This window comes from Desmodus rotundus, chromosome 4, assembly GCF_022682495.2.
Source record: "Desmodus rotundus isolate HL8 chromosome 4, HLdesRot8A.1, whole genome shotgun sequence".
Taxonomy (NCBI): domain Eukaryota; kingdom Metazoa; phylum Chordata; class Mammalia; order Chiroptera; family Phyllostomidae; genus Desmodus; species Desmodus rotundus.
The window spans coordinates 4,933,428-4,957,558 of record NC_071390.1 but is presented as its reverse complement, the minus strand read 5'-3'; the positions used below and the strand labels follow the sequence as shown (position 1 = coordinate 4,957,558).

Here is a 24,131-nt window from a genome sequence, read left to right as displayed (position 1 = left end):
CGGGCCCAGCACGAGTCCCTCCACATTCCCTGCATCCTCAGCCCACAGCAGCGTCACGTAATTAAGACATGAAAGTCCACGATCGCCTCTGTGTGTTGGCAGACATGGGCTGGCTGCTAATGCAACCCTTTCTTTTAATGGATTCCTGAATTTAAAAGATAAGTCATTAAGCATGATTAGCCACGTATGCCATTCGGCTGAGTACTGTACGCCGAGGGGGGCTGGCCAGAATCTCATTACAAAGCACCTTCCTTTGCGAGCAGAGTTCTTGTTCCCTCCTGGGCTTGAGTTCATCTGATGGACAGTGAATCTGGCCCGAGGGCCCCAGGAAGGTGCCCAAGGAGGGGAGTCTTGGAACCAGGTGCCCAGGGGCCTGGATTATGAATCGGGCTGGGGGTGTTTGCTGGGAGAAGTGTTGTCCACTTTGAGCAGTGGACACAGCACAGACCTCACTGTAGTGGAGAGACAAGGGAACCGGAAGGAATGGGGAGAGGGGCACGGAGTGGGGGCAAGGGCGTCAGCACCTGGGCAAGCGCAGCCACTCCCCTTGGCAATGCCCCATCAAAGCCCCCCCCCCATGTCACCCGGATGCAGATACAGCCCCTCCTCCATGAAGCCCTCATGCGGGGTCCCCTTGGTGCCACAAGGACCCCAGAGGCACCTGCACATACTGCGTGGTCTCGCCCTCCTTGTCCTCAGCATCCAGCTGGACCTCAGGGAATGTCTGGGGAACGGATGAAAGCCCCGGGCCCAAGATCCCAGGTAGAGAGTGGCTTTGCCAGCCCTCTGTTAGTGGGAGCCACCTCGGAGGGCACTAACCAGATGGCAGGTGGGCCCCCTGGGGTTTGGGCAGGAAGGAACTCAGAACAGGGTCAAGTTCATGGCCCCTTCTCCAGGGGGTGTTCCTTTTGCTGGCAGCCCAGATGGAACAGGGGCCATCGATCGCTCTGCCACGGTGCTCTGAGCCGGCTTCCGGTGGCAGGGGCTTGGGGGGTCTCCCGGTGGAGGCAACGGTCAGGGGGGCATGTGTGTCCTGAGTGGGGGTGGCTGGGGTGTGGACTGACTGACCTCTGCCCTGCTCTGCAGGCCCAGTGACGAGCACCACCCAGAAGTGAAGGCTGACGGGTTCGTGGACAACCTCGAGGAGGCCGTGGACCTGTTGCTGCAGCACGCGGACAAGTGATGGGCCTTCGGGGAGGGTCCCCAGCCTCCCACACCCCTCCCCCCAGGGCCTGGCCCACTCAGAGCCCCACCAGCAGGGGAGAGGAAGGCAGCCAGACAGCTGTGGGCTGCCAGCCCCTCCTGTCTCCCCCCTCCCCGCCCCGTTGCCCCCCGCCTCCCAGCAGTCAGCAGTGCATCCCCCCGACATCCTGCTCCCCTGCCTGTGCAGCCCTGGTGAACTCGGGGTGGGGGCGGGGGGACAGGCCCCAGAGAAGGTGCTCCGGAGTGTCCGGAACCCCCAAGTCCACGCGCTCTCGTCAGCAGTGGTCTGCAGCGCTCCTCCCGCCTGGACCCCACAGCGGTCGCCCACTGCCGTGTGATCAAACCTTCTTGGCATTGTAGTGAGGAGCCAGGAGAAAACGGGCCTCCCCAGGACAGCCCAGTGACCAGCCCTGCCCAGCCCCGCCCTGGCCAGCCCCTGCCCAGACTCAGAGTGGCTGCTGAGCAACCCCCAACACACACACACCACGCCCACCACCCCTCGTGGAGCCAGAAGCTGGGGCAGCTCCCAGGGGCACTTGGAAGACCACGTGCTGTGAAGCAAGAATGCTGACCCATGGATCAAGGGCGCAGGCACAGAGAGCCCTTTCTAGAGCCATAACTTGGTAGATTTGAGTGTGCGTACCCCCTGTATGCAGGAGACAGTTCAATAAACTACCGGACCTGCAGCCGACTCGACTGCCCAGGGCCGCGCACTGGGAGGCGAGGGTGGGCCCACTCCTGCCGTGTGCTCGAGCCACCAGACAGCAGAGGGCCCGGGCCCTGAGATGCACCCCCTGTGCCAACCCTTCCGTTTAACAGACAGGGAAACTGAGGCCCTGAGGGGGGACGAGTGGACTGGGTGAACATGGGCCTTCCCTCCCGAGCAGCCCCATGGCCGGTGGCAGGCGGCCTCCCCCTTCCCGATCACTTGCAGCCCCGTTCAGGTTTCAAAAGCAGGGGTCAGCCGAACAGCTAACTGGATCGGTCTGCTTCTCCCCAAATCAGCCTGGAAGCCACTGATCCATCTCGGGAGATGTCGTCACATAAAAGAAGCCCTGGGTCCCCTGGGATGGGATTCCGGCCAAATGAAAGTAGACGGTGATAAAACGCTAGACCCCGAAACCTGAGCCCCCGGCATGGCGGGGACCTGGCAGGCAGGCCACCGTTAGTTAGATCAGGAGTAGGAGTGACCCGTGGTGGTGACCGTCTTTTTATCAAGGTGTGAGGCCACTGGGCTGTGCCACTGGCCCATGAGGAAGGGAGGGTGTTCAGCCTGTTAGCTAGAAAATACACAAATCACCCACTCTTCGGTGGGGCCCCCATCACAGCTTGTCGGAGAACCCAGGTGGGGCTTTGGAGGGGGACTTGGTGGGGATGGGCTGCAGTGTTCTGTCCTGCTTCTTTTCCTTCCCTTCTCGTGGCAGACCCCTGCTCCGTCTGGGCAGACAACACAGCACTCCCCCCAGGTGTGGGTTCAGTGGAGTGGACGCTGTCACCTCCCCTTTACATGTAAGGAGACGGAGGTGCAGAGAGTGGCCCACCTGCAGGCGTGCATCCCGGTCTGACGCACATCTGTACCTTTTCCAGTCCCTTCCACATTCCCGTGGAGGGGGGAGGTTCTGGTGGTCCCTCCCCAGGCCAGTCAGTGCCTTGGCTCCCTCTGGGGATGAGATGTTTTCGGAGTTGGGGTCTGGCCCTCAGCCCAGGGGGGTGAGGGAGAAAGGCGGCGTGTGACCCCTGAGCCTCAGCCACCTCATTTTTTCATTAGCAGACCGTCACAGCACAGACGGGGACCAGGCCACACCAGGTGTCCTGTCACTGGGATGATGACTCCTGTCCTGCAGCCACCCTGGGTCCTTTCAGGCCCCTGGCCTTGGCCTGGTGCAGACCCCTCATGCCCCCAAGCAGGGCGGGCAGACTTCTTGGGCCGCTGCAGACGGCACTGTTGGCCATGGGTGCGACTGGAGTCCAGGGCTGACCTGAGACGCAAGCCGAGGGGTGTCTGGTCCCCACCACTGGGCATGTGTCGGCCACCTGGCCCCGGAGGTGCCAGCTCAGGTGGAAAGGGTCCCTCAAAGGCGTGGGAAAGGCCCAGAGACGGGGGTGCAAGGAGGGCCCCGTGTGCTCACAGTCCCACCTCCTAGCCCAGTGTGATTTACCCACTGTTCCGGCTTCCCCTCTCCAAACTGCCTGTTTCGATAAACACATTGGGCATTTTGCGTTACCTGTTTTCTTAAGTTTTGATGTTCCTTTTAGATTATAAAATCAATGGGTAGGAAATTCAACAGAAAAGCATAAAAAGAAACCCCCAGTCACTCAGAGAATAACTTGAGATTTGGGGGCATTTCCTTTCCCCGAGGAGATGAGTGTTTTTAGCACAGTCCGCATTGCACTGCGCCTGGATCCGTACTGGGGTTGTTTGGCGCTGACTCCTGTTTAAGCCCCACAAGTGTTCCGGCCCGGCCACACTCGGGGAGCATGCTCAGAGCCAGCCCACTGCCCCGAGTCCCACAGATGGGTCATGTCTGGTGCAGGTGTGAGAGGGCCCAGAGAGGCGGCTCTGTCCCAGCTTTGGCAAATCCAGAGGTGCAGGAGGATAGGGCAGTGCCCAACCCCTGCCATGGGGGACCCCAGGGCAAGAAGCAGGACGCCATCATTGGGGGAGCTGAGCTGGAGAGCAGACGCTGCTCCCTCCAAGCCGGAGCCCAGCCAGGGACCTTGTCCAAGGAGGGCAGGTAAGGGACTCGGGCTGGAGGTCTGTCCAGGGCCACACTGTGTCTGATCCCTGGCCTCTGCCCTGCCAGTCACAGGGGATGTGAGCTGGATCCCTGGGTCCCTGGCCTTGGCATTCTAAGGCTGCTGGGGGCAGGGCTGGGGCTCCCTCACTCACAGCTTCAGCCACACCAGCCTCCCTCCACCGATTCCGGGCACCAGGTGATCATAGACCATTCAGTCTGAAAAGGGATCTGCTGCTAAATGCAGAAGGGGTGGAGTCTGACAGTCCCAGGGGGCACTTGGGGGGGGGGGCACCCTCGGGCCCCTGCACACTCCCCAGGCAACCCTGTGGTCAGAGCACACAGGCCCACGCTGGGGTGCGGCAGCAAGACGCGTCTCCCCAGCCTGGTGAGCCAGGGTTCCCAGATTTGGAGGGGCAGGCACAGGGACTGTGTGCCCGCATGCCCCACACAGTGCAGGGGCGAGCCATCCTGTTCTCCATGGGGTGTGGGGCCCAGCCTGTGCCACCTCCTGGGCCGCACTGGTGGGCAGGTGGCCCTGCAGGGCTCTAGGCCAGGCCTGGCGCACTGTGACCTGTGGCCAACCGCCCTGAGCCCGCCGTGGGGAGGCTGAGGGCTGTGCTGACGCCCCCGCCAAGGGCTCTGAAAGGCAGGTTCCCCCACAGCCCTGGACTCAGCCATTTACAGAGGGGCCGACTCTTAGTGGCTGTGCTGGGGCTCCAGGCTCCGAGCCCCTCCACCCTCAGCACACACACACCCTGGGCACCGGGCTACCCAGACGGCACCTCCAGAGGGACCCCCCACCTCAGTCATGGCCCTGACCAGCCTTCCCCCGCCACAGTCACTCACACAGCCCCTGCATTCAAGCCTCTCAAGAGCTTGGAGATGTCCACTATCGCCATTTTGCAGACCCCATGCTGAGGTTCGGAGGGGACAGGAGGGTCCAGGCTCTGCCCCAGGCATGGGGACCCGCCGATTAACCACACCCAACAGAAACCACACACACAGCTCCTGGTGGATGGACATTAAACCAGGAAGCTTTATTTACACAGTAAAAGTAACAAGCAAATTCCTGAGACTAGAGCAGCTCTAGTGCGAGACAGCTTGGCCTGTGCGGAGGGCAGGCTGCGGTGGGTGGCAGGCCCGGCGCCTTGGGCTCACAGGTCGCTTTGCCCGGGGCAGGGCTTGGCCCGGCCCGACCCCACATGCTCTGGCCGCCACCCTTCCCAAAGGATGTCCTGTTTCAGGAAAGCACACCATGGCCCCAAACAGCCCAGCACTGTCACCTAGCGCCAGGACATCCCCCCACGCACTGAACACACCATTTATTTGCCAACGAGACTACGCTAGAAGGTCAGACTACCCTACCTAGGCTACGCGATCTCCGCTGCAGTCTGGGACTTTTCTCTCATCCCTTTTCTTTTCCTCCTTAAAGAGGCATGGTTTTCTGGGGCGGGCACCAACGGGAGGGGTCTGACCAACCATGCAGCTGTGGCGAGAGGTGGCCCCATTGCTTACAGGGGGGGCAGAGCGTCTGCCGGTGGGGGGGGGCCGCCCCCGCCCCAGTCACAGAGTCTGGGGTGGTCACAACTTAGGAGGCTGGCCCAAGGCTGAACGTACAACTCCGGCCTCACAAGCAGACACGGAGGTGTGGTGCATGGGGGCCAAGCCCGCGCTGTAACGGCCGCCCCCCTTGTCCCCCTGTACGGGGTTTCAATGCCACGGAAGCTGCTCAGACGAGATACTGCCCTGAACGCTGGGGTGTGGGAGCCACACACCCCACCCCGCTACACGGGGAGACTCATGTGGACGTTTGGTTTCGTTTTATCATGTGGGCTTTTGCTTTATTGAAATTTTCTTTCAGCATACAAATTCACAAAACTTTCCTGCTACAAAAACTGTGTGGAAAAGTAAGGCTTTCTAAGAATGAAAATCCGTAGGTATGGTCAGAACAGGGTCCCCTGTGGCCTGCACGTCACGTGTGCCTGTGGGCCCTGGGCCAGGTCCCAGCCACCAAAAGTAAGGCAAGAGGGTTTGCGGCAATGTAAACGGGGTGGGGGGCTGTAGCCCGGAGCCCTGCCCGGTCCTCACGGGCAGACGGCAGCCCCTGGGAGCCCAGTGGCCTTAGAGGGTGCTCCTTGGGGGTGAGTGGGGGTGCCACGTGACAGTAAGCCTCTCCCCACCCAGCTCTCCGGAAGCTATGACCCCATCCCTGTCCTCTGGGGTCCCCAGGGCAGGTGGGTGGCCTGGCACAGCCCTCCCTCCTGCTCTGACTTCCTCGGCGCCCCCCAGAGGCAGGAGTTCATGGGCATCAGACGCAAGAGGCAGGACTCTGACAAAAGTGAGGTTCCTAAAGGGTGAGCCGCCAGTCTGCCCGCTGACCCTGGGGACAGTCACATGGGGTCCGAGGGAGCCTCCTGGGTGAGCCTCCCTCCAAGAGCTCCAAGACCAGAAAGGCCTCCCTGGGCAGTGTGGCAGAACCTTCTAGATGCAGCTTGCTCTCTCCACCAGAAGGACAAATATGAAACCAACTGAAGGCCACATCCTTCTCTGAGAAGGGACATGGGCCATCCTCTGCCCTCAGTGCTGCCGCTGTGGGCTCGGGGTTGGGACAGGAGCTTGGCAAGCACAGCCAAGAGGGGCCAGAGAGGCTGCAAAGGGCCCAACCCTGCCTCGGGCTAGGGTCCCCTCTGCCTGAAAGTGCCCCAGGGCTGGGCTGCTGGTCCACAGGGAGGTCACCTGCACCACAGCCCCGTGACAACCACCGCTGTGTGCCTCCCTTCCTGCCACTGAGGAAAGGCATCTGGAGGCCGCCACCTAGGCCCGTCCTGGCTCAGCTCCCAGTCCCTCACTGTGGTCACCTGCAGCGTGGACAAGGGGACGGGGCCCCGCCACTTCTCCCATAGGAATGGCTGCTTTAGAGGCAGGCCATGGCACTCTTCTCTGTGTGAGCCAAACGCCAGCACCCCCACCCCAGGCCTCCTGGGGACTTGGAGAAGCAGAAGTGCTCTCCAAACTCCTCCGCCCCCCCGCTGGGTTACCACTAAGACCACATGGCCTCCACAACCCGCTAGGCGGGTTGTCCTCGCCAGCTCTCTGGTTTGGCTTTTCATGGTCCTGAGGGGCCGTACCTTTGGGGGGAGCCACTCAGGCGAAGCTGGTGGCCACCCCGGCCCCACCCAGGGCCTGCATACCCCCGTGCTCCCTGACCGGAGGCGTCCACTCCACCTCCCAGGCCACTGACGGGGTTTTCTGCGAGCATCTTACTGCTGGTTTGTAGAAACAGCCACTTATACACCAGAACCTGAGCCACCTCTTCTGATATAAAAAAGTAAAGGTTTAAGTAAAGCTTCCCACTAGAATCTCTCTTTAGGAAAAAGAAGAGGAGTAGTTAACCTGCAGAAGTGAGGGAGGCCTTTGCTATGAACGGATGCACAAAGCGGAGTTATGGCAAAACTGCCCGCGGTGCGTGTCGGTGGTTCCGGAGAGCACAGCGCTTGTGTTCAGCCTTTTGGGAAAAGGTGCCCATGGCTTATAAACCGACCGATTGCTACTGTCTGTGGAAGAGGCCGAGTTTGCTTAAAGCCTGATTCCAAGAGAGCAGCCCCAACGTGGGGGGTCTGCAGCGGGGCTGGTCAGGAGCTGCCTGAGAGCCAGGAGCCGGGCACCAGGAGCTGGGGAGGGGGCAGGCACACTAAGCTCTGAGCCTGTGCAGGGGTGCCCCAAGGAGGGGACACTGATACTCTCCACTCCCTATGCTGAGCAGAGGGGGTGGGGTGGGGGCTTGCCTGGAGGTGGATGGGCCATCCTGATAAAGCCTGTTGCCCCTCCACCAATGAGGACGTGCCTAGAACCCTGCAGGGGGTGGAGCCCGCCCCCAGCGTAGCCAGCAGACCTCTCCAGCCCCAAACGAACGCAGGGCCTGGCTTGTGCGCCTGTTCACAGTGCCTGCCTCCCAAGGACATTTCCCAGAGGTTGCCCTTTTATGGTGATGAGTCTCCACTCACCTGAATCAACTAAGCTCATCACTCAGTGACAGGCTAGCACAGGGAGGGGCTGCCACCTGCCGACCCTGCCAGAGCAGCCCCCAGCGCAGCAGAGGGCCACGGGCCTGGCTCTCCACACACAGAAGAGGTTAGTGGGTCTGTGTTTTCAGCCAACAGATCCACCCAGTGTCTGACGTAGATGGCCTCTAACGAGCACCCCAAGTTGTTCCCTGGAACCCAAGAGTTCCAGCGTGGAGGGCCACCCCGGCACCCCTGGGCCCATCTCTCACACTTGGAATTAAGGCCAACCGGTTCTGGTGTTACTACAGGAGGAAACGTCTCCTGAACTTCCCAAGCCTGCGGCAGGGAGGCCTGGGAGGAAAGGCACAGACGAGACTGAGTGAAAGATCCTGCGGGGCCGACTCCCCAGGCGGAACCTGAGCAGGAGGCCGGGAAGGGCCTTGACAGCTCCGGGGGGACCTGCACCCCCCGACAAGCCGCACAGGGCCAGGAAACCTGGCCAGGGCCAGCGTGCCGAGCGGGGCTAGGATACTGTCTGGGGGTGGGGCCGGGATGCCTGTGGCCCATGTCCCACGAAGAAAAAGGGGAGACAGACCCAAACCAAGCAGCTGCTCTGGCGGCTACAGCAGTTCCATGGCCCGTGGCGGCCGTGCTGGTGAGGGCCGGGCGCTCCGTTCCACCAAGCAGCGCAGCCAGGGCCCCAGCAGGCTGGACAGCCTCTCCGGGAGGTGAGTGGGCTCACTCCCCAGGACCCAACGCCTTCCAGGAAGCTTCCGTCAGGCCCAGGGGTGGGGCGCCCCCTTCAAGTGCCCACCTAGTGCCCAGAGGGAGGCTGTGGACCCTCACGTACCCCACCCCTGACCAGGGACCCGTGGCCCCTTCAGTTATTCTCTATCTGTTCAATATCCAACTCGCCGTCCAGGGAGCAAGGGCTGCTCTCGGCAGCGCCCCGGTCCCGCCAGGCTGTGGCTGGCTCCCCCCACCTGCCGCAGCCCTCGTCCAGGGCGCCACCATCTGACTCCTCACAGCTCAGCTCCTCTTTGCAGGCCAGGTGGTCGTCGAAGGGTGGGGGGAGAGGCTCAGGGACTGGGGTCCCGGCGGGGGTCCTGCCCCCGGGGCCGGGGGCTGAGGCTGAGAGCAAGGTGGTCCAGGACCTGGTGCTGCTGACGTGGAGAGCGAAAGGGCCGTGCGGGCTGCCGTCCTCTGTCCCGGAGCTCAGGCAGCTGAGGCTGCTGAAGGTCTGACAGTTCTGTGGGGGGACAGACACACGGGTCACTAAGGGTCACGGTCCCTTCCCAGAACCCAAGGACCGCCCGCCCCACCAAGCCAGACCCAAGCCTCTGGGGAGATGAGTCTACTGGGCAGTGGAAGACCACCCGAACCCTGGACTCCTCCACCATCTGAGCAAGGAGAAGGGGCTGTTGGCCATTCGCTCATGAAGAAACACCATGGCCAACAAGTACCATGTTAATAAAGAAACGCAAAATTCAGTTATCCACCTACAAAGGGCCAGAGAGTGCGAGCCTGCCGACACTCGGTTCTGGGGGCCGCGGGGGCCACCTCTCGCAGGGTGATCTGGTACCAGGGCACCAGATCCCTTTAGGCAATTTCACTTCTAGGATTTTTACCTGAAGAAAACAACTTAGGGTGCAAGCAAAAATTCAGCCCCGTGCATATTCCTTGCCATGCTGTTCACTTGAGGAGAGAAGAACCCCAACCCTGCACAGCCCCAGTTCTGAAGGCATGCCTTTTCAGACAAGGAAGGCCCTTGAGCCACTACGAGAACATTCCGCAGTGTGCCCACTGACGCAAATGGAAAGTTGCCAGGCTGCACTGCCTCACAAAGGGGCAGGATGCCCACCCCATCCACCCTTGGCACCCGGGGCGGGGGAGGGGTGACGGGAGGGCGGAGCTGATGTGGGCCTGGTGCTCCCTGCAGCCATCCAGGGAGCTGGTTTCCATGGGAACCCAGGCCCCACCTGGAGATGCTGAGTTGCTGGCTCTCCAGGGGGAGGAGGCTCCCTGACCTTCCAGGGGCACTCAGGTGGCAGATGCTACAGGGCTCACCAGCTGAGGGCCTCGGGCAGACCCGCAGCCTCCCCAGCCTCGGTTTCCTCATCTGTAAGAGATCGGCAACGGGCCTTGTGAGGCCCCAGTGCGGCAGTGTGGCTGTCACGAGCTCCCAGCCTGCGGGGCTGGCTTCATGGGCACGCTCAGGAGGGCCCCAGGCTCGATTTAAAGCTCTGCTTCCATCATCTTGAGATTCTGAAGGTTTTGAAAAGGGCCCGTGCTTCCACTCTGCACTGGGCCCACAACTTACGTGGCCAGTCTTGCACGTGAAGCTCATTACCTTTGCTGTCTGAGCTTAAAATGACCCCCCACCTCCTGTCCCTCTCACCCATTGCTTACTGCCTGTCTGTGGGGCTGGCCTATGGAAGGAGGCACCCTGCGGCCTGCCCTGAGCAGTGGGTGCAACTTGAATGCCACCCAAGGGTGCTCGGGCCACCTGTCACGAAAGGGGGCAGCCAGGCACGGTGCGCAAGGGTGCTGAGTTAAACGTCTGCTTTCACAGCAAAACGCAAAACTGGGACAGGAGGCTGTGGAAGCCGGCCCAGGAGATCCCTGACAGGACCAGGAGCGATGCAGTGCCTTCCAGGGGGCGAGACAGAAGGGATGGGCATCCGCGGGGGTGGGGGCGGACGGGGGTGACACGGGGGAGGCCTGGAGCAGCGCTGCATGCCTCCTGATGTCCAGATCACAGCCTGTCCTGAGGGCCCCGGCCCTTTCACAGCCTAGTGTCTGGGTGCCACTCTGAAATAAACATGGCCACCAGCTGGCACGGCAAACAAGCCACTGAAGCTGGTCCGGCGAACGGAACGTAAAAGGCGCTCTCTGGAGGCAGGTGGCCGCGCCTGTCAAGCACACGTTCATTGTTCCTAACCTCCTGGCAGAGGAGGCCATTCTGCCGGCTCTGCTCCTGAGAAAGGTGGAGCCTGAGGTACTGGGCGGGGGGGCTCTGGGGAAAAGGAGGGGAGGGCTGGGCCACCAGTCAGATCTCCTGGACCCCAGATGCTGGCCCCCGGCCTGGGCTACAGGGGGGCTCAGTGAGGCCCCCCCCAAGTCTGCACAGAGCACATCCCCCTCCAACACAGCAGAGGGCTGCCAACGGCTCTGCACGCAAAACAAATGTCCCCAGGTGAGAACACAAACCTGTCGTGATGCCTGTGATGGGGCGGGGCATCTCTGAGGCCCTTCCTGCCTCCCGGCCACCATCTCTACTGGCCAGGACAGAAGGAGAGCTGACTCCGGCTCAGCCCAGGCACGGGCCTCAGCCCCACCTCAGCTGCGTCCCTGGCCTAGCTGGCTGGCTGCCCCCGGCCAAGGGGCTCAGAGCACAGCTGAGTGGTCGCTTCTCTACCCTGCAGAGTGGGGGCGGGTGGCCACATGACCCTTTTTATAAATAATACCGTCCAGGGTGAGCCCGAAGTGCCAGGCATGGGTCACAGGCGATGCCGAGACACAGACACCCTCAGCCTGCGGGGACCCCCACGTCCGTTCACCCCAGCATGCTGAGCACCTGGACAGGGCTCCCCGTCTCCCGAGCTGCAATGTGAAGACAGTGGGAAGCACTGGTGTGAACAACAGGACAGGAAATGCTCCCGGGCCTGCGTCCACCTTCCCTGGCGGTTCAGATCATTCTGCCTGACTTTACGGCAAATGTGACGGCATCTGGGCGCTGGGGACCCTGGCCTGCTGGGACTGTCGAGAGATGCAGCCCTGGCCTCGGCAGGCCCCGGAGCAGGCTGAGGTCAGGCAGGCTGTTACAGCCCCAGGCTCTGCCTGGACACAGGCATCCCAGCTTCAGACACCTCCCACCCTCTGGCCTTGGCCCCCTGCCCGATAAGGGGGGTGGGCCAAGGCCACCCAGGGACACCTGCTCTGGCCATCTGAAGTAATTGGTCCTTGCTTTCCAGCAAGGCGAGGATTTGGTTGGTGAATGTCTTCACGAGCCAACCCCAGGAGGCCACTGAACGCCCCCCCCCCCAATAGCCCTCAAAACACCTGCTCCTTGGCCACAACACCAGTGTCACCTTGAAAACTTTGACTCAAAACCCAGCCACAGTGAAAACCAAGTGCTGCCTGTGCCCGATAAATGCCCCCGGCTGTGTGTGGCACGCCCTCCTGCCGGGGAGGGGTGTGGCAGCCACAGTGGGGCAGTGTGTGTCCTGCCCAGGCTCCACCCAGGGAGAGCCTGCCCCAGGCTGACATCCAGGGTGTGTATCACGCCTAGATCCCACAGAGGAATGCTGCGTGGGTCTGCTGGAGGCCCAGAGGCCTGCGTGCCCTCGGAAACGTCTGGGGAAACCTGCAAAGCTGTAACAACTTCAAAGCACCCCGTGAACACAGCACTCCAGGTGCTTCAGGACACTCAGTCCCACGCTGTCCCGGACAAGTGTCACCTGCTTGGTTGGGCACAGGTGTGCCCAAGTAAAAAGTTCAGACTGTCCATGTGGCTGCAGGCCAGTGGCTGAAGACACTGGTCAGCACCCCAGTCCTAGAGTCTGAGGTGGCTCAGGAATGGAGCCCCTGAAAGTCAGGCCTCTGCTGCAGCTAGCCACGTGGTCAGCCGCCACCCTACCCGACCCAGTCTCTGCATCTTCCCCACACAGCCATTCCGTGCAGATGTGTGCTCCTATACTCTCCTCCTCCGGGCAGCAGGCACCTGGATGGGCCTGGAGAAAGAGACAAGTAGGGGGAGGGCGGGGAGAAGCCCGCAGCCCGGGTCTGGCTCATAGGGGTCTAGTGCTGCCCAGGGCTCGGGGGGGGGGGGGGGGGGGGGGACCACATCCAAGGGGCTCCTCACACTGCAGAGCTCCCTGTGGGGTCCCACTGAGACTGCTTCACGTCCTGCCCACTCTCCTTACCCCCCCCTCACTGGTGCTCTGAGGGCCTCCCCACTCAGCCCAGAGCACCCGTCTCAGGCCCTGCTTCGAGGAACCCACCTAGGACAGGCGGTGAAGCACTCTGCACGCCGCTGCTCGTCAGCACTGCTGCTCCTTCCGAAATGGCAGCGCCAGGCCGGGTCTGAGGCCGGCCGGCAGGGTCTGTCAACAGCCCAGCTGTGGGGGCCGGCCTGCCTCGAGTCTGCGGGGGCGCTGTGGTTTCTGAGGGGCACCTCTCACCCTCGAGCTGGGACAAACACACCTCCCAGGCCGGCACACTGACCCGGCCCCCGTCAGTGCCACCTGCCTCATTTTAAACCCAGGGTGATGGGGCTTGTTGTGTCACAGATTTGGGGTATGAGGGGCCCGACCTACTGGTCAGGATGCTTGGACCAGGTACCCAGCCCGGCCGACACTTCCCGGAGCCTACGGCCCTCTGCGGGGACCTGCCAGCCCAGGGCTCTGGCCCCGTGGAGGCGTTCCCTCCCCAGACAGACACTCACGTGAGACAGAACCCTCCAAGTATCAAGAAAACACCCGGCCGTGAGAATGGCTAGCGGCCTGGAAATTTTCTGAGTCTCATTTATGCTGGAAGCTGGCACAGAGACAACCAAGACTGCAAGGCATGCGGTTTCCTGGGTTTGTTTTTTTTTTTTAACTATCTCAGAAAAGGGGAAAAAAAGCACCAGAATATTTTTGGCCTATCTTTTAATCTGTCTTTGATAAGTCTGAATTTTGCATGGAGGCTGGACTCTCTCACAGGAAGCCCTGGGCCCAAGAGGTCAGTGGGCGGGGTGGGGGGGATTCGGGGAGGCTGCCTCCCCGAACAGCTGCCCTGAGCCAGCGCTGCAGGTGGGCTGGGTGTCCAGCAGGTGCTGGAGATGACCCGACTTAGGGCTGTTTCTGTGGAAGGCTCAACTTGTCTTTCCCCAGAAGGGGCAGCCTTTACCCGACGGCTTCCCTACCCTCAGGAATGAGAGAAACAACAGCCAGGTTGCCGAGGCCTGAAAACAGGAAAGAAAGCAGCCCCAGGGGAGCTCTTGGGGCCCAGTGAGCACCCTGATCTCGTAAGGGATATTCAGGCTTTTCCAGGCTCTTCTCCAAAGATCCCCGGTTTAGGATCAAACAGCTGGGAAGGGGGGGGCAGGAAACGTCTGTGGAGGAGGAAGGCTCTGGGCTGCTACCAGGAAGTCCATGCCTTCCTGTGCCTCTGTTTCCTCATCTCGCCGCTGCAGAGGCCACAGGCATTCACTGAGCACCCGTCCCCCTGGCAGGCTCTCCTCACCCACCACACCCGCTGAGGCCCAGCTCCGCACCCTCCCTCTAGAAGCCAGCCCCGCGCCGTGGGTACCCAGCTGGCCCACACAGCACCCCACTACCTGGCCCGGGGGCCAGGTGGTCCGTGCAGCCTGGGGGCAGGAGGGAAGGACCAGCCCGTCAGCCCGCCTGGCTCAGGCTGTGTGTCCATCCAGCCCCAAGGTCCGCAGGGTGCTCTGGGCAGGATAAGGCCGTGGCAGCCCAGAGCCCTGCCCATCCTTGGAACAGCCACACTGAGGCTCACGCTGTTCCTGCACCAGGCCCCCAGGGGGCAGATAGCCTGCCCAAACACGGGAGTGGTGAGGCTGATGCCAAAGGGCCTCCCGGCACCCTCACAACTGGCAAACAAACACTTCGTTTCTGCGGTGAACGTCCCGGCCAGCACACACTCAGGCCGGGGCTTGTGAAACCACCTTGCTCTCCGTGTGGCATGAAGAGAATTCTTTGCCCAAGAGAAGTGGAGGGACCTTTTCACGGCGCACAAGCATCTGGCAGAGGGCCAAGACTGGCGCACTGCTGAGACAAAGGTGGCGTCGGGGCACAGAAGCGGGTCCAAGGCGGGCCCAGGGTGAAGCGTACTTGTCCCTTCCGGCTCCCTGCCGCCCCAGGTCTGTCCCAGACACTGGCTTCCAGAGACACGGGGTCCTGAGCAAATCACCAACCAGTTAAATAGCCCCACTTGTTAGGTAGGCAGACTGAGGCCAGTGTGGGGAGGGGACCCTTCCCGAATCACACTATGACCAACCAGACCTCCTGACAGGTGGGCCACGCCTCAGAGGGCGTTCTCTTGGGGATGGACGGTGGCATGGAAAAGGCTGGACAAGCCTGGGCTGGCACCCAGCCCAAGGCTGCCCTCTGGGGAGCCTCGGAAAGCCACCAATCTTCTAAGCCTCAGTTTCTCATTTGTACCACCAGGCTAATAGAAGCCCCAAAGTCACAGAATTGCCTAGTAGATTAAGTGCATCAAGCTCACTTCCATCTCCTCCTTAAGTTCTTTCTGACTTTCCTGCTCTCCTTATTGGCAAGAACAGGTTTATGTGTCTTTAAAATGGCACTTCGCAAAATGGCGTAGACAAACAAACAAACAAACAAAACAACAACAAAAACAAACCCTGCCAGCCCCACGTGCTCACACTCAGGAATCACCAAATTACTTCTGAGTTTTACACAAGCCCGGAACCTGAAAACACAGGAAAGGCCAAGCCCCACAAGGTAAAGGGGCCACACGGGGCCAGACATGCGCACGTGGGCAGTCAGGGGCAGGCCCTTCCACATGGCTGGGAGGTGCTTTCACAACCGCAGGAGGGGGACTCCCCTGTGTGGGGTCCGTGTGGCCCCTGCCTGCCGACTGGGCTGGGGTGGGGCTTCTTGCTCCCTGGAAGGACACTGCAGGCTTCATGGGTGACCCAAAGTGGGGGCTTCTTTGTGCCCAAAACTCCGGCTTCCCTCAAATAAGGACCATCTCCCAGAGGGTACCAGCCTCATGCAAACAGGCCAGAGTCCGCCCTTCAGAGCAGCTGTGCCCACCCGCCTCCCAGAGCGAAGGAGGTGGCAGCCTGTCAGAAGGTCTGGGGGGGCTGGGGGAACCTGGGTGCCTTGGGAATGTTAGGTCACACACTGAAGGGCTGGGCAGGGGTCTCCAATTCCGGTGCACGTGAACATGGACCCCCATTTCCACCTGCCATCGTACTTCTACACCTGGGGAATAGACGGGAAGCAGAGGTTAAGCACACAGGGTCGGATTCGCTGTGCTTCCGTTCAGTTTGGTGGGGGATCTCTTCTTCCTTCCCCAACAATACGACATGAATCACAAAGAAAGGCAGGCAGACGTTGAGGAGACACAACTGGCTGACCCGTCCACTCAGACAGGGACTCAGCGCAGAGAGTCCCAAGAGCAAACCGCCTCCACACACCTTACGGGTAGCCCCTTTCAGGAGACGGAGCACTCCCCATCTTAGGATGAGCCCACCCCTCTTAACTCCTGGGAGCCAGCACCCTGCTCAGGGTGCAGGGACATTCTGGGGCTCTCCCAGGAGGGGCATTTCCCCACTAACTGGACCAGCCCCAACAACCCACAGGACACTGGGGACTGCCCAGGTCCCCTGAGAAGAGGCCCCAGAGGGGCCTCCCCAGTTCTGTGCTGACGAGGTGGCGTCCCAGCCATGTGGTGCCCCCGACTGCCCGATAGGACGTGGGCACCTGGCTTCTGGCCCCAGCCTGTCACAGATCGGGCATGTCCTGGGAGAGCCCTGCCGGCTCAGGCCCTCCACAAAATGGGAGGCGTCTGCATGAGCCCTGCCCTGAGGGGCTGCCACACCAGGCAGCGGTGGCACAGCCTGAGGCCTGGCACCAAAGCCACATCAGAACCAGACCTCCATCCCAGTGGCCCCAGATGGCCCCCTTCAGGCCAGATCCTGCCTCACGCACCTCAGACCTGACCAGGCACCTTTGTCCCCAAGCGTTCATGAAGAGCAAAGGCCCGTGGCCCGGTCTGCTGGGCGCTGAAGGCCCAGCCACCCACGACTGCTTGACGGTGCTTACCCGCCCACTCAGGCTCTTCCTGATCTGCCAAGCTCCCCTGGGGTGTCCTTGTCAGCCAGAACTGCCCCCTTAATAAACCTCTCCCCCGCCCCACGGAGCCCTCTTGGAGCCTCCTATTGCGGGCCCCCAGGTCAGGCCCATGGACTGGCTGCACAGAAGCTGAGGGCTCAGACACGGAGCCAGGCTTTGGATAGCTGCACCCCGACACTGGGAGAAATGAAATGAAGTTGGGTGTTAAATGGAGGGCTCAAAACGGTCCATCTGGGGTAGAATCCTGACTGCCACTAGGGCGGTGTTCCCATGAGCTCCTTCAGCGAACTGAGTTTCTCTTTCCTGGTCTGTGAAATAGGGAAATAAAGCCGCCCCTTTGGGGTGGAGATGAGGCAATGCACAGCACCTACTATGCGAGGCTTTAACCCCACTCGACAGTGCCCAGCTGCACCCAGACACAGGCAGGGGGCCAGCATCCCCATGAGTAGTCCCAGGTGGAAACAGCCTGAGCAGGGCCACGGACCGCCCCCCCCCCGGGCACCCCGGAAGGCAAGCCTGGGAGCAGAAACCCCAGGCATGCTGGGGCAAGAGGCTGCACTGGCCACCAGAGTCCTACGGGGGCGAGGGGAGGGAGGCGGCAGCACAGCCCAGCTCAGCCAGCATGTCCCAGCACGCCTGGGCAGGGCAGGTGGCCATGGACATGCCTGATAGTGGCGGGCGTGGCAGGACATTCCTGGGTACATTCCGCCTCTCAAGGCTCAGCTGTCCCTGCCCGAAGGGCCACAGGTGAGTGGCAGGGACAGTGCATGGGGCTGTAGTGTTCCTGAGCCTTGAGGACCCCTTAGAGGAAGGACTGCCTCTCCTGAGGGCTTTGTGTCACCTGCTGAGCTACGGGTGGGGTCGGGGGGCCTCTTGCCCACCAGGTGCCCTTCCTGGGGCGGCCTGGCCTCCTGGGTAAGCCCCACCTCTCCAGCCACATCCAGCACCGTGGCTGGGCTGGGTCTGCATCTCGGGACCAGGAGACCTAGCTGGGAGTCCCAGCTCTGCCCGGTGCCCCAGGGGCGGGCACCCCATCTCGGAGCCCTGTCCCTCTGAGCTATAGTGGGAGCTAGAGCGGGTACCGAAATCTAGGGAACTGCGCCATGCTTACAGGACTCTGGAACGCTTGTGGTCACCACCCAGGCACCCTCAGCTGTTGCTTCCCAGAGGGTCCCCGCAGGGGCTGCTGGGCTGCAGGGATGAGGGGGGATAGAACGGGAGGAGGTCTGCATCATCTGCCAGGACCAGGCCAAACCCAGCCCAGCAAGAGGTCCAGCTGCCGGCCAGGGCAGGCACCCAGCAGAGGTTTTCTTGAAGGGCATAGGGGGTGCCGGGAGACCCCAAGGGGCTGTGGAGGGGCCTGTGCTGAATATCAACATTGGGCCTGGACCATACTCTCTGCAACCAGGCAGCTCCAGTGAGGAGTCTCTGCCACTGCTCAACCGAGTGAGTCTGGACAAGTCACTTCCACTCCCAGAGCCGCGCTGGCAGCTAGATGCACCCGTGTGAGTGAGCGAGCCAGTGAGAGTGTGCAAGACCCAGCCGCAGGCTTCTCAGTGCGCTGACAGGAGGTGGCTCCCGCTCGGAGGCCTGGCCGCAGGCTCCGGAAGGCCGGCAAGGGCGGGCCCCTGCTGCGTCGGCTTTCCCAGGGACACACCTCAGCGTGACTGTGAATTTCCTGATAGGCTCATTCTTTCCCTTTTGTTCATTACAGTTTGAATGCCCGCCAGGGCCCCGTGTGCAAACAGGGCCCCAGAAGTCCTCGCAGCCCAAGAGAAGGGACCCGCGTGGGTGAAGCTCTTGCCTCCGTCTCTGCACACTCAGGGCCCGAGGTGGACATGGGAAAGCCCCGGGTGGGGCACCCCGGCTCGGTGTGCCCGAAGCCCGAACCTCACCCACATGCCGCACTTTGCTGCCGCAAAAACACCAGAATCCAGGATGGAAACCCAACTAAATTTCTACCCCCAAGAACCCCCAGCAATTCTCGCTGCTACTTGGTAAAAATTCCCAACTACAGTGACTTAAGGCTTGTGACACTAAGAGGGCTCCTGAATGTCCCCAGCAGAATGCGCAGGGCCGGGAGCAGCCCTAAATCAGCCTCCTTCGAGACGTCTCTCCACGCAGAGGAAACCAGCCTGCAAGGCTGAGCTACGGTGAATTCCATCGCTGCCCCCTGGAATCTCATCTGTTCTAGGAACAAAGGGCATTTCTGGGGGTTCGTTCTCGTGTCCTAGCAGCTGTGGAGCCTCTGGTGAGAGCAGGGCTAACGTTCACTAAGCATTTACCCTGAGCTGCACAGGGACGGTCCCACGGAAGCCTCACAACAACCAGGGGTGGGTGGGTAGGGCACCACCATCACTGGGAGTTGAGAAACTCACCACACAGGGCGTGGGTGGGACCCACTGCCTCTAGGACCGAGTGCCTGGGTGCAGAAAGGAGAGGGAGAGGGAAAGGATGCCAGCCAGGCAAGAGGCGGGAGGGAGTGTGTGCCCAGGCTGACCCCCGGCCCCCGGCCAGATGGGAGCAAGGGGCAAAGGCCATAAGGGTAAGACTTTCCCCTGGCGCCCACCCTCAGGTGATGAATGGTGTGTCAGGGGAAAGGCTGAAAGCACCGAGGAGGAGGCAAACCAACAAGACAAAACAAAGAAGCCAGCACCGCACTCGTCACCAGGCCCTCGATGCACAGTCTGGCGTCTTCTCACAGACCCCACTAGGGCCCTCGGGCCCTTCTTTCCCTGACACAGAAGTACACGCATGTGGTGTCTGCATGCACATCACCCCCCCACACACACACACAAACAGACTCAGCTCTGCCATTTGCAATCTCTTTAAGATGCTGCAGATTCTACAGTGACTAACGAAGACGCCACCATTCAACGTGGGACGGGTGGGTAGAGCTGTGGAGGAGCAGCGAGGGCAGGGCAGCGCCTGGGGCCCAGCCTCCGGCCCAACACCACCCCTGGCTGAGCCCCGGTCAGGAAGCCAGCCTACTCCTCTTTTGCAAAAATGTCTCATGATCTGGGAAAAGCACAGAACCCATGGGGAAGTCCCTCACTTTCTATCTGCAAGAGACTACCACGTGGGAGGCAAGAAGCTGCCAGACACTGGGTCATCAGCGGAGGCCTGGGCTCCCTCAGAAAGGGGAGTCCAGAGCCACAGGGCCTCAGGAGATAAGGCTCTAAACTGCCCGTGGGAGTCATCTCTGTCGCCAGGGAGATAAGCGAACCTGGGCTGACTACCGTGCCAGCAGGGCCCCTGTCCCTGGACCACAGGAAGAGGCCCTTGTTCACCCTGTCTTACGAGCAGACAAGCACAGCTCCCTCGAAGTGGGCGCCCAGTATGCGCAGGCTGTGCACCAGAAACCTAGCACATGGCTTTGGCTGTTGACACTTGCACCCCGCCCCCCCACAGACCTGCAGGGAGAACGAGTGGTCATCATCCTCACCCTCTGCAGAGTACCGGCCCCTCGAGACTTATCGGCAGTCTGCCGTGCCAGCAGCTCAGGGGCTCCAGGCAAGAGGCATGAAAGCCAGAGCCACGCACGTGGACTGGAGTGGCGGGCCAGCGCCTCTCCTGGCCACTGTGGCAACAGCAGGCCAGCTCCAAGGGTGGGGTGGAGGGGCACAGTGATTCCTCAGGGAAAGACGGGCTCTGTGTCATAGCCCAGATGGTCCCAGAGGCCACCTTCTCCAGCCTGGCACCTCCTCCCTGCAGGAGAACCAGCCTGGGGTGTGGGCCCCACCCTGGCGGCCCAGGAGCCAGATAGGTTCCCCGGGAGGTCTTGCAGGCGTCCTGCTCAGCCATGACCGCGGCCAGGCTGGCATCCAGTGGCAGCGATGTCCCCGAGTGAACAAGGAGCCTAAAATCCTGTGGGTCGGCATGCCCCAGACACACGTACGCATACAACCTACATTCCTAGGAGCTGGAAGACTGACTCCCGAGAGAAAGGGTGGGCTTCTCTGTCTTGCACTTAAAATTGGTTCTCACCGCAACACCGCGCACGAGCCAAGAACTTCCCCCCCGTCTGGACAGGGTGGGGGGCGGCAAGTCCAGAGCGAGCCCCTCTGCACTGCAGCCTGAAGCTCTCTGGCGGTCCGGCTGAAATGCCTTTCTACTTTCCGCTTCCCCTCGGTGCCCTCCCTCTTTAATCCCCGCCATTGTCCCCCAGAGTGAGACCTCATAGTGTTTTCGTGAAAGCAAGAAAAATCGACATTCCTGGAGGTATTGTGCGACCTGTCGAGGCGGAATCGCTCGCATATGCCTTTTTTTCTCACTATTAGCTTGAGATGATCTCAGAGAAAGGAAGGGAGAAAGACACACACAAAACACTAAACACAAAAGTCCCTTCCTCGACGGCCGGGGAGAAAGAAAGCCGCTCTCAGGGTCTGAGAGAAACATCAATTGCCGGAGCGCCCAGGTTAATGGAGAAGCACAGAACCGAGCAACCCACGGGCCCAGCTGAAAACAGGAAAGCACCTGCCAATTGGCATGGCGGTAGGGGGTGGGGTGGGGTACATTGCAGCTTTGGAAAAATCTTTTCTCTGCTCCCGCCCTTGGGGCCAGGGAAGCCCGGGCCACTCTGCTGTGCGGGGCTCACAGCACAGACGGCTATTCACGCCTGCAGGTGGCTGGTGCATTTCCCATTGCCACACATTGCTTGGCGTGGCAGCCACACCAAGCTCTTTCAGCCGGGGCTGCAGGGGTCTGTGTGGCCTGCTTAAGTCTGCCTGAAGCTGTGAATCGCTGGCAGCCCTGCTCGGGCTACCCAAACAGAGCCCCGAGAGCGCCGGTAGGTGGACACTGGGACCGGGGGACAGTGCCAATTAAAAACCAGAGGCTTGTGGACCTTTCTCTTCCTGGTTTTCCTTCCTATGGCTACATTGTATCCATGGGCAGCAGATCCCAAAAGCAAGGGGGCCATATTCACCACCCAGGGTCTTAGAGTCCCCCCCCCAAAAAACAGGCTAATTAGAAGCCTGGGCCCTCCCAGCCTGCTCCAGGGAGTCGAGGAGATGGAGGCTCTGGAGACAAGGCTTGACTGTGAATGCTGGACAATCCTGGGGGGCAAGGGGCGGGGGACTGGCAGGCTGGGAGGATGGGTACCCTTGGGCCTTTGCCCCATCCTGCAGCATGCTGATTCTGGAAGGTCGGGGCCTGCCAGAAAAGGCTGGCCCCTGTGGTCTCTGGAACATTCTAGTGGTCCCTGCATGTACTGGAGACCTCCAAACCTGCTTGGGAAGACAGGGCAAACCCGGTACGGGAGAGAGCAAGCCAGTCCACAGCTTCCACAGCCCAGCTCCAGGGTCCACGGCCTCTGGGTTGAATCCACCGCCCCAGGCCTGCTCCCAGGATGCCTGGAGGGCAGCCAGCTGGTCAGCAAGGCGGGGTGAGGGGTGGGGGGGCGGGCAGGTCACTGATTCTGGACACAATCACAGTCAGAAGAAGGGACCCAGGACTGGCCACTTTCCTGTTTATCCAAGGCCCAGCCACTCGGTCCCTCTGCACCTGTTTCAACTGGATAATGAAAGTGACCTTGTAGGGCTGCTGGCTGGCATGGTGCATGGCACACCCAGCCTCCCCCAGAGACAGCAGAGCTGGTGACCACAAACCACAGCACAGCTGAGTGGCCACCACTCTTTGAGAAGGTCTGCCTGCAGTCCAAGGGCAAATCTGAACCCCCAAAACAGGAGGAGGCCCTTGGTGCCCTCCCTTCCCGTCCCAGTGCCCTTCAGAATTCCAGGACAGCCCCCAGCCCGGCAATGGACGAAGATGTGGGCGGTAACTGCTCTTTCGGCGAAAGGCACGTTAGTTCCGGCTGACCTGCGCCGCTCTCAGCAGCCCTTCTCCTAAGTACCGGGGGTGGGAGCCGTGGAACAAGGCCTCCCTGGGAGCGTCTCAGAAGGGCACTACTCTGACCCAGAGGGAGACCTCAGAGGCTGTGGCCCGGAGGGAGGCCAGAGGCACCCCCCCCGGGTTGTTCTGAGAGGTTGGGGACTCGGTTTCCCAGATGGTGGTGGGAGGGGAGGGGGCATCTGGAGAGACCAAGAAGGCCAAATTGCTTGACCTGAGAAGGCAGGTGGGTCCTGGGGATGGCTGCAGCGATGGCACTGGGGGAGGGACACAGCAGAGGGCGGCAAGGGCCGCTTTTCCAGCCAGAGGGGGTGCTGGGTTGTCCCTCTGCTGCGGGACCAGCACCACCCAGAGCAACTGTCCCCGAGGAAGGGGGGGGCCCGCTGCCCCCAAGCCCTCCTATGTTCTCCCCTGAATGACAGGAAAAGGAGCCATGCTGGGGGAGTCAGTCTACAGGACAGATGCCAGGTCCACCAGGCAAAGACCCCGGAAGTGGTCACCTCCCTCCTGGCAGCGGCAGGACAATGACCAGGCCCAGTCTCCACGGTGGAGTCCCAGGGCCCGGCTGTCCCCCCCACACCTCAGCCCTTTCTCCATCTCTTCCTCAGAGGGCATCTGGGGTGACTGGTCCAGCTTCCTTTTTCAAGTTTTTAAAAATAGAAACTCGAGCATCGTAATAAAAACAACACTGATTCTAACCCAGTGTTTCCTGGGCCCGGCTCAGCCCTGAAACAGGCTCAGGGGCCTGGACTGCCGAGGTTGGAGGCAGGGCCCCCCGCTTCTCCCAGGTTCCCAGGAGTGCCAGCTCTGAAGGCGGACAGGTGCTCACGCCAGGCAGCTGCTACGACCCCTCCGAGAACCCCGAGATCCTGATTAATGGGCGAGATGGCTCTGCACTCTGGCAGGAGGACCCGGGCACCTTTCCTTATGAAAAACGGATGCACAGCTGGTGGCTGGCGGGCAGCAGGCCTACTTGCCTGGCCTCCTGGGAGGGGCTCAGGGGAGGCTGTGGCATGGCCTGGGGGCCGGCGGGAGAAGTGGGCCGAGAAGCCCCGACTATGCTACCCTCCTTCCCACCTCCTGGGGACATGGACTCAGGGACGGAGAGAAGAGAAACCGTGGGCCACCAAAGCTGATGAAGCCACAGCAGGGGTGGCTGGCCAGGCCCTGCCTGCGTCTCCAGGTAACAGGAGGTTCTGCCACCCAGCACCACCCCCTGTGGCGCACTGAGGAGGCGCTGCTCCCGCTCCCCCTCCCCCACAAATGCCACTGACCAGGTCAGAAGGATCAGATTCCCTGTCTGAGGCTGGAGAGTGACACGGTTCGTGGCCACCAGGGCAGCTGAGGTCGTTCCCGCACTCCAGTCAGTTCTAGTTCTCAGCTGTGCAGGTCACCACCGGGGGACCGTGGGCATCTGGTGGGTAGCGGCAGGGATCCTACAAGGTGGGACCAGCTCCCCCGGTCGGCGGCGGTGCCGAGGATGAGAAACTCATCACAGTGCCTCT

General features: G+C 61.4%; 2 protein-coding genes across 3 annotated transcripts in view; one reads left to right on the top strand and one right to left on the bottom strand.

Annotated features, from left to right (window-relative positions):
* Window positions 1-1,889, top strand: part of LHPP (phospholysine phosphohistidine inorganic pyrophosphate phosphatase) — a 72,619-nt gene extending 70,730 nt beyond the window's left edge. For both annotated transcript variants that reach the window (XM_053923173.1, XM_024555489.4), the window contains one exon: window positions 1,087-1,889. In XM_053923173.1, coding sequence (XP_053779148.1) covers window positions 1,087-1,095 — 9 coding nt within the window. In that variant the 3' untranslated portion in view covers window positions 1,096-1,889. The remainder of the gene's footprint in view (window positions 1-1,086) is intronic.
* Window positions 1,890-4,955: 3,066 nt separating this feature from the next.
* FAM53B (family with sequence similarity 53 member B) overlaps window positions 4,956-24,131 on the bottom strand; it is a 65,557-nt gene continuing 46,381 nt past the window's right edge. Inside the window, exon 4 of the mRNA XM_024555483.4 lies at window positions 4,956-9,194. Within this exon, the coding sequence (XP_024411251.2) occupies window positions 8,826-9,194 (369 nt within the window). The 3' untranslated portion in view covers window positions 4,956-8,825. The remainder of the gene's footprint in view (window positions 9,195-24,131) is intronic.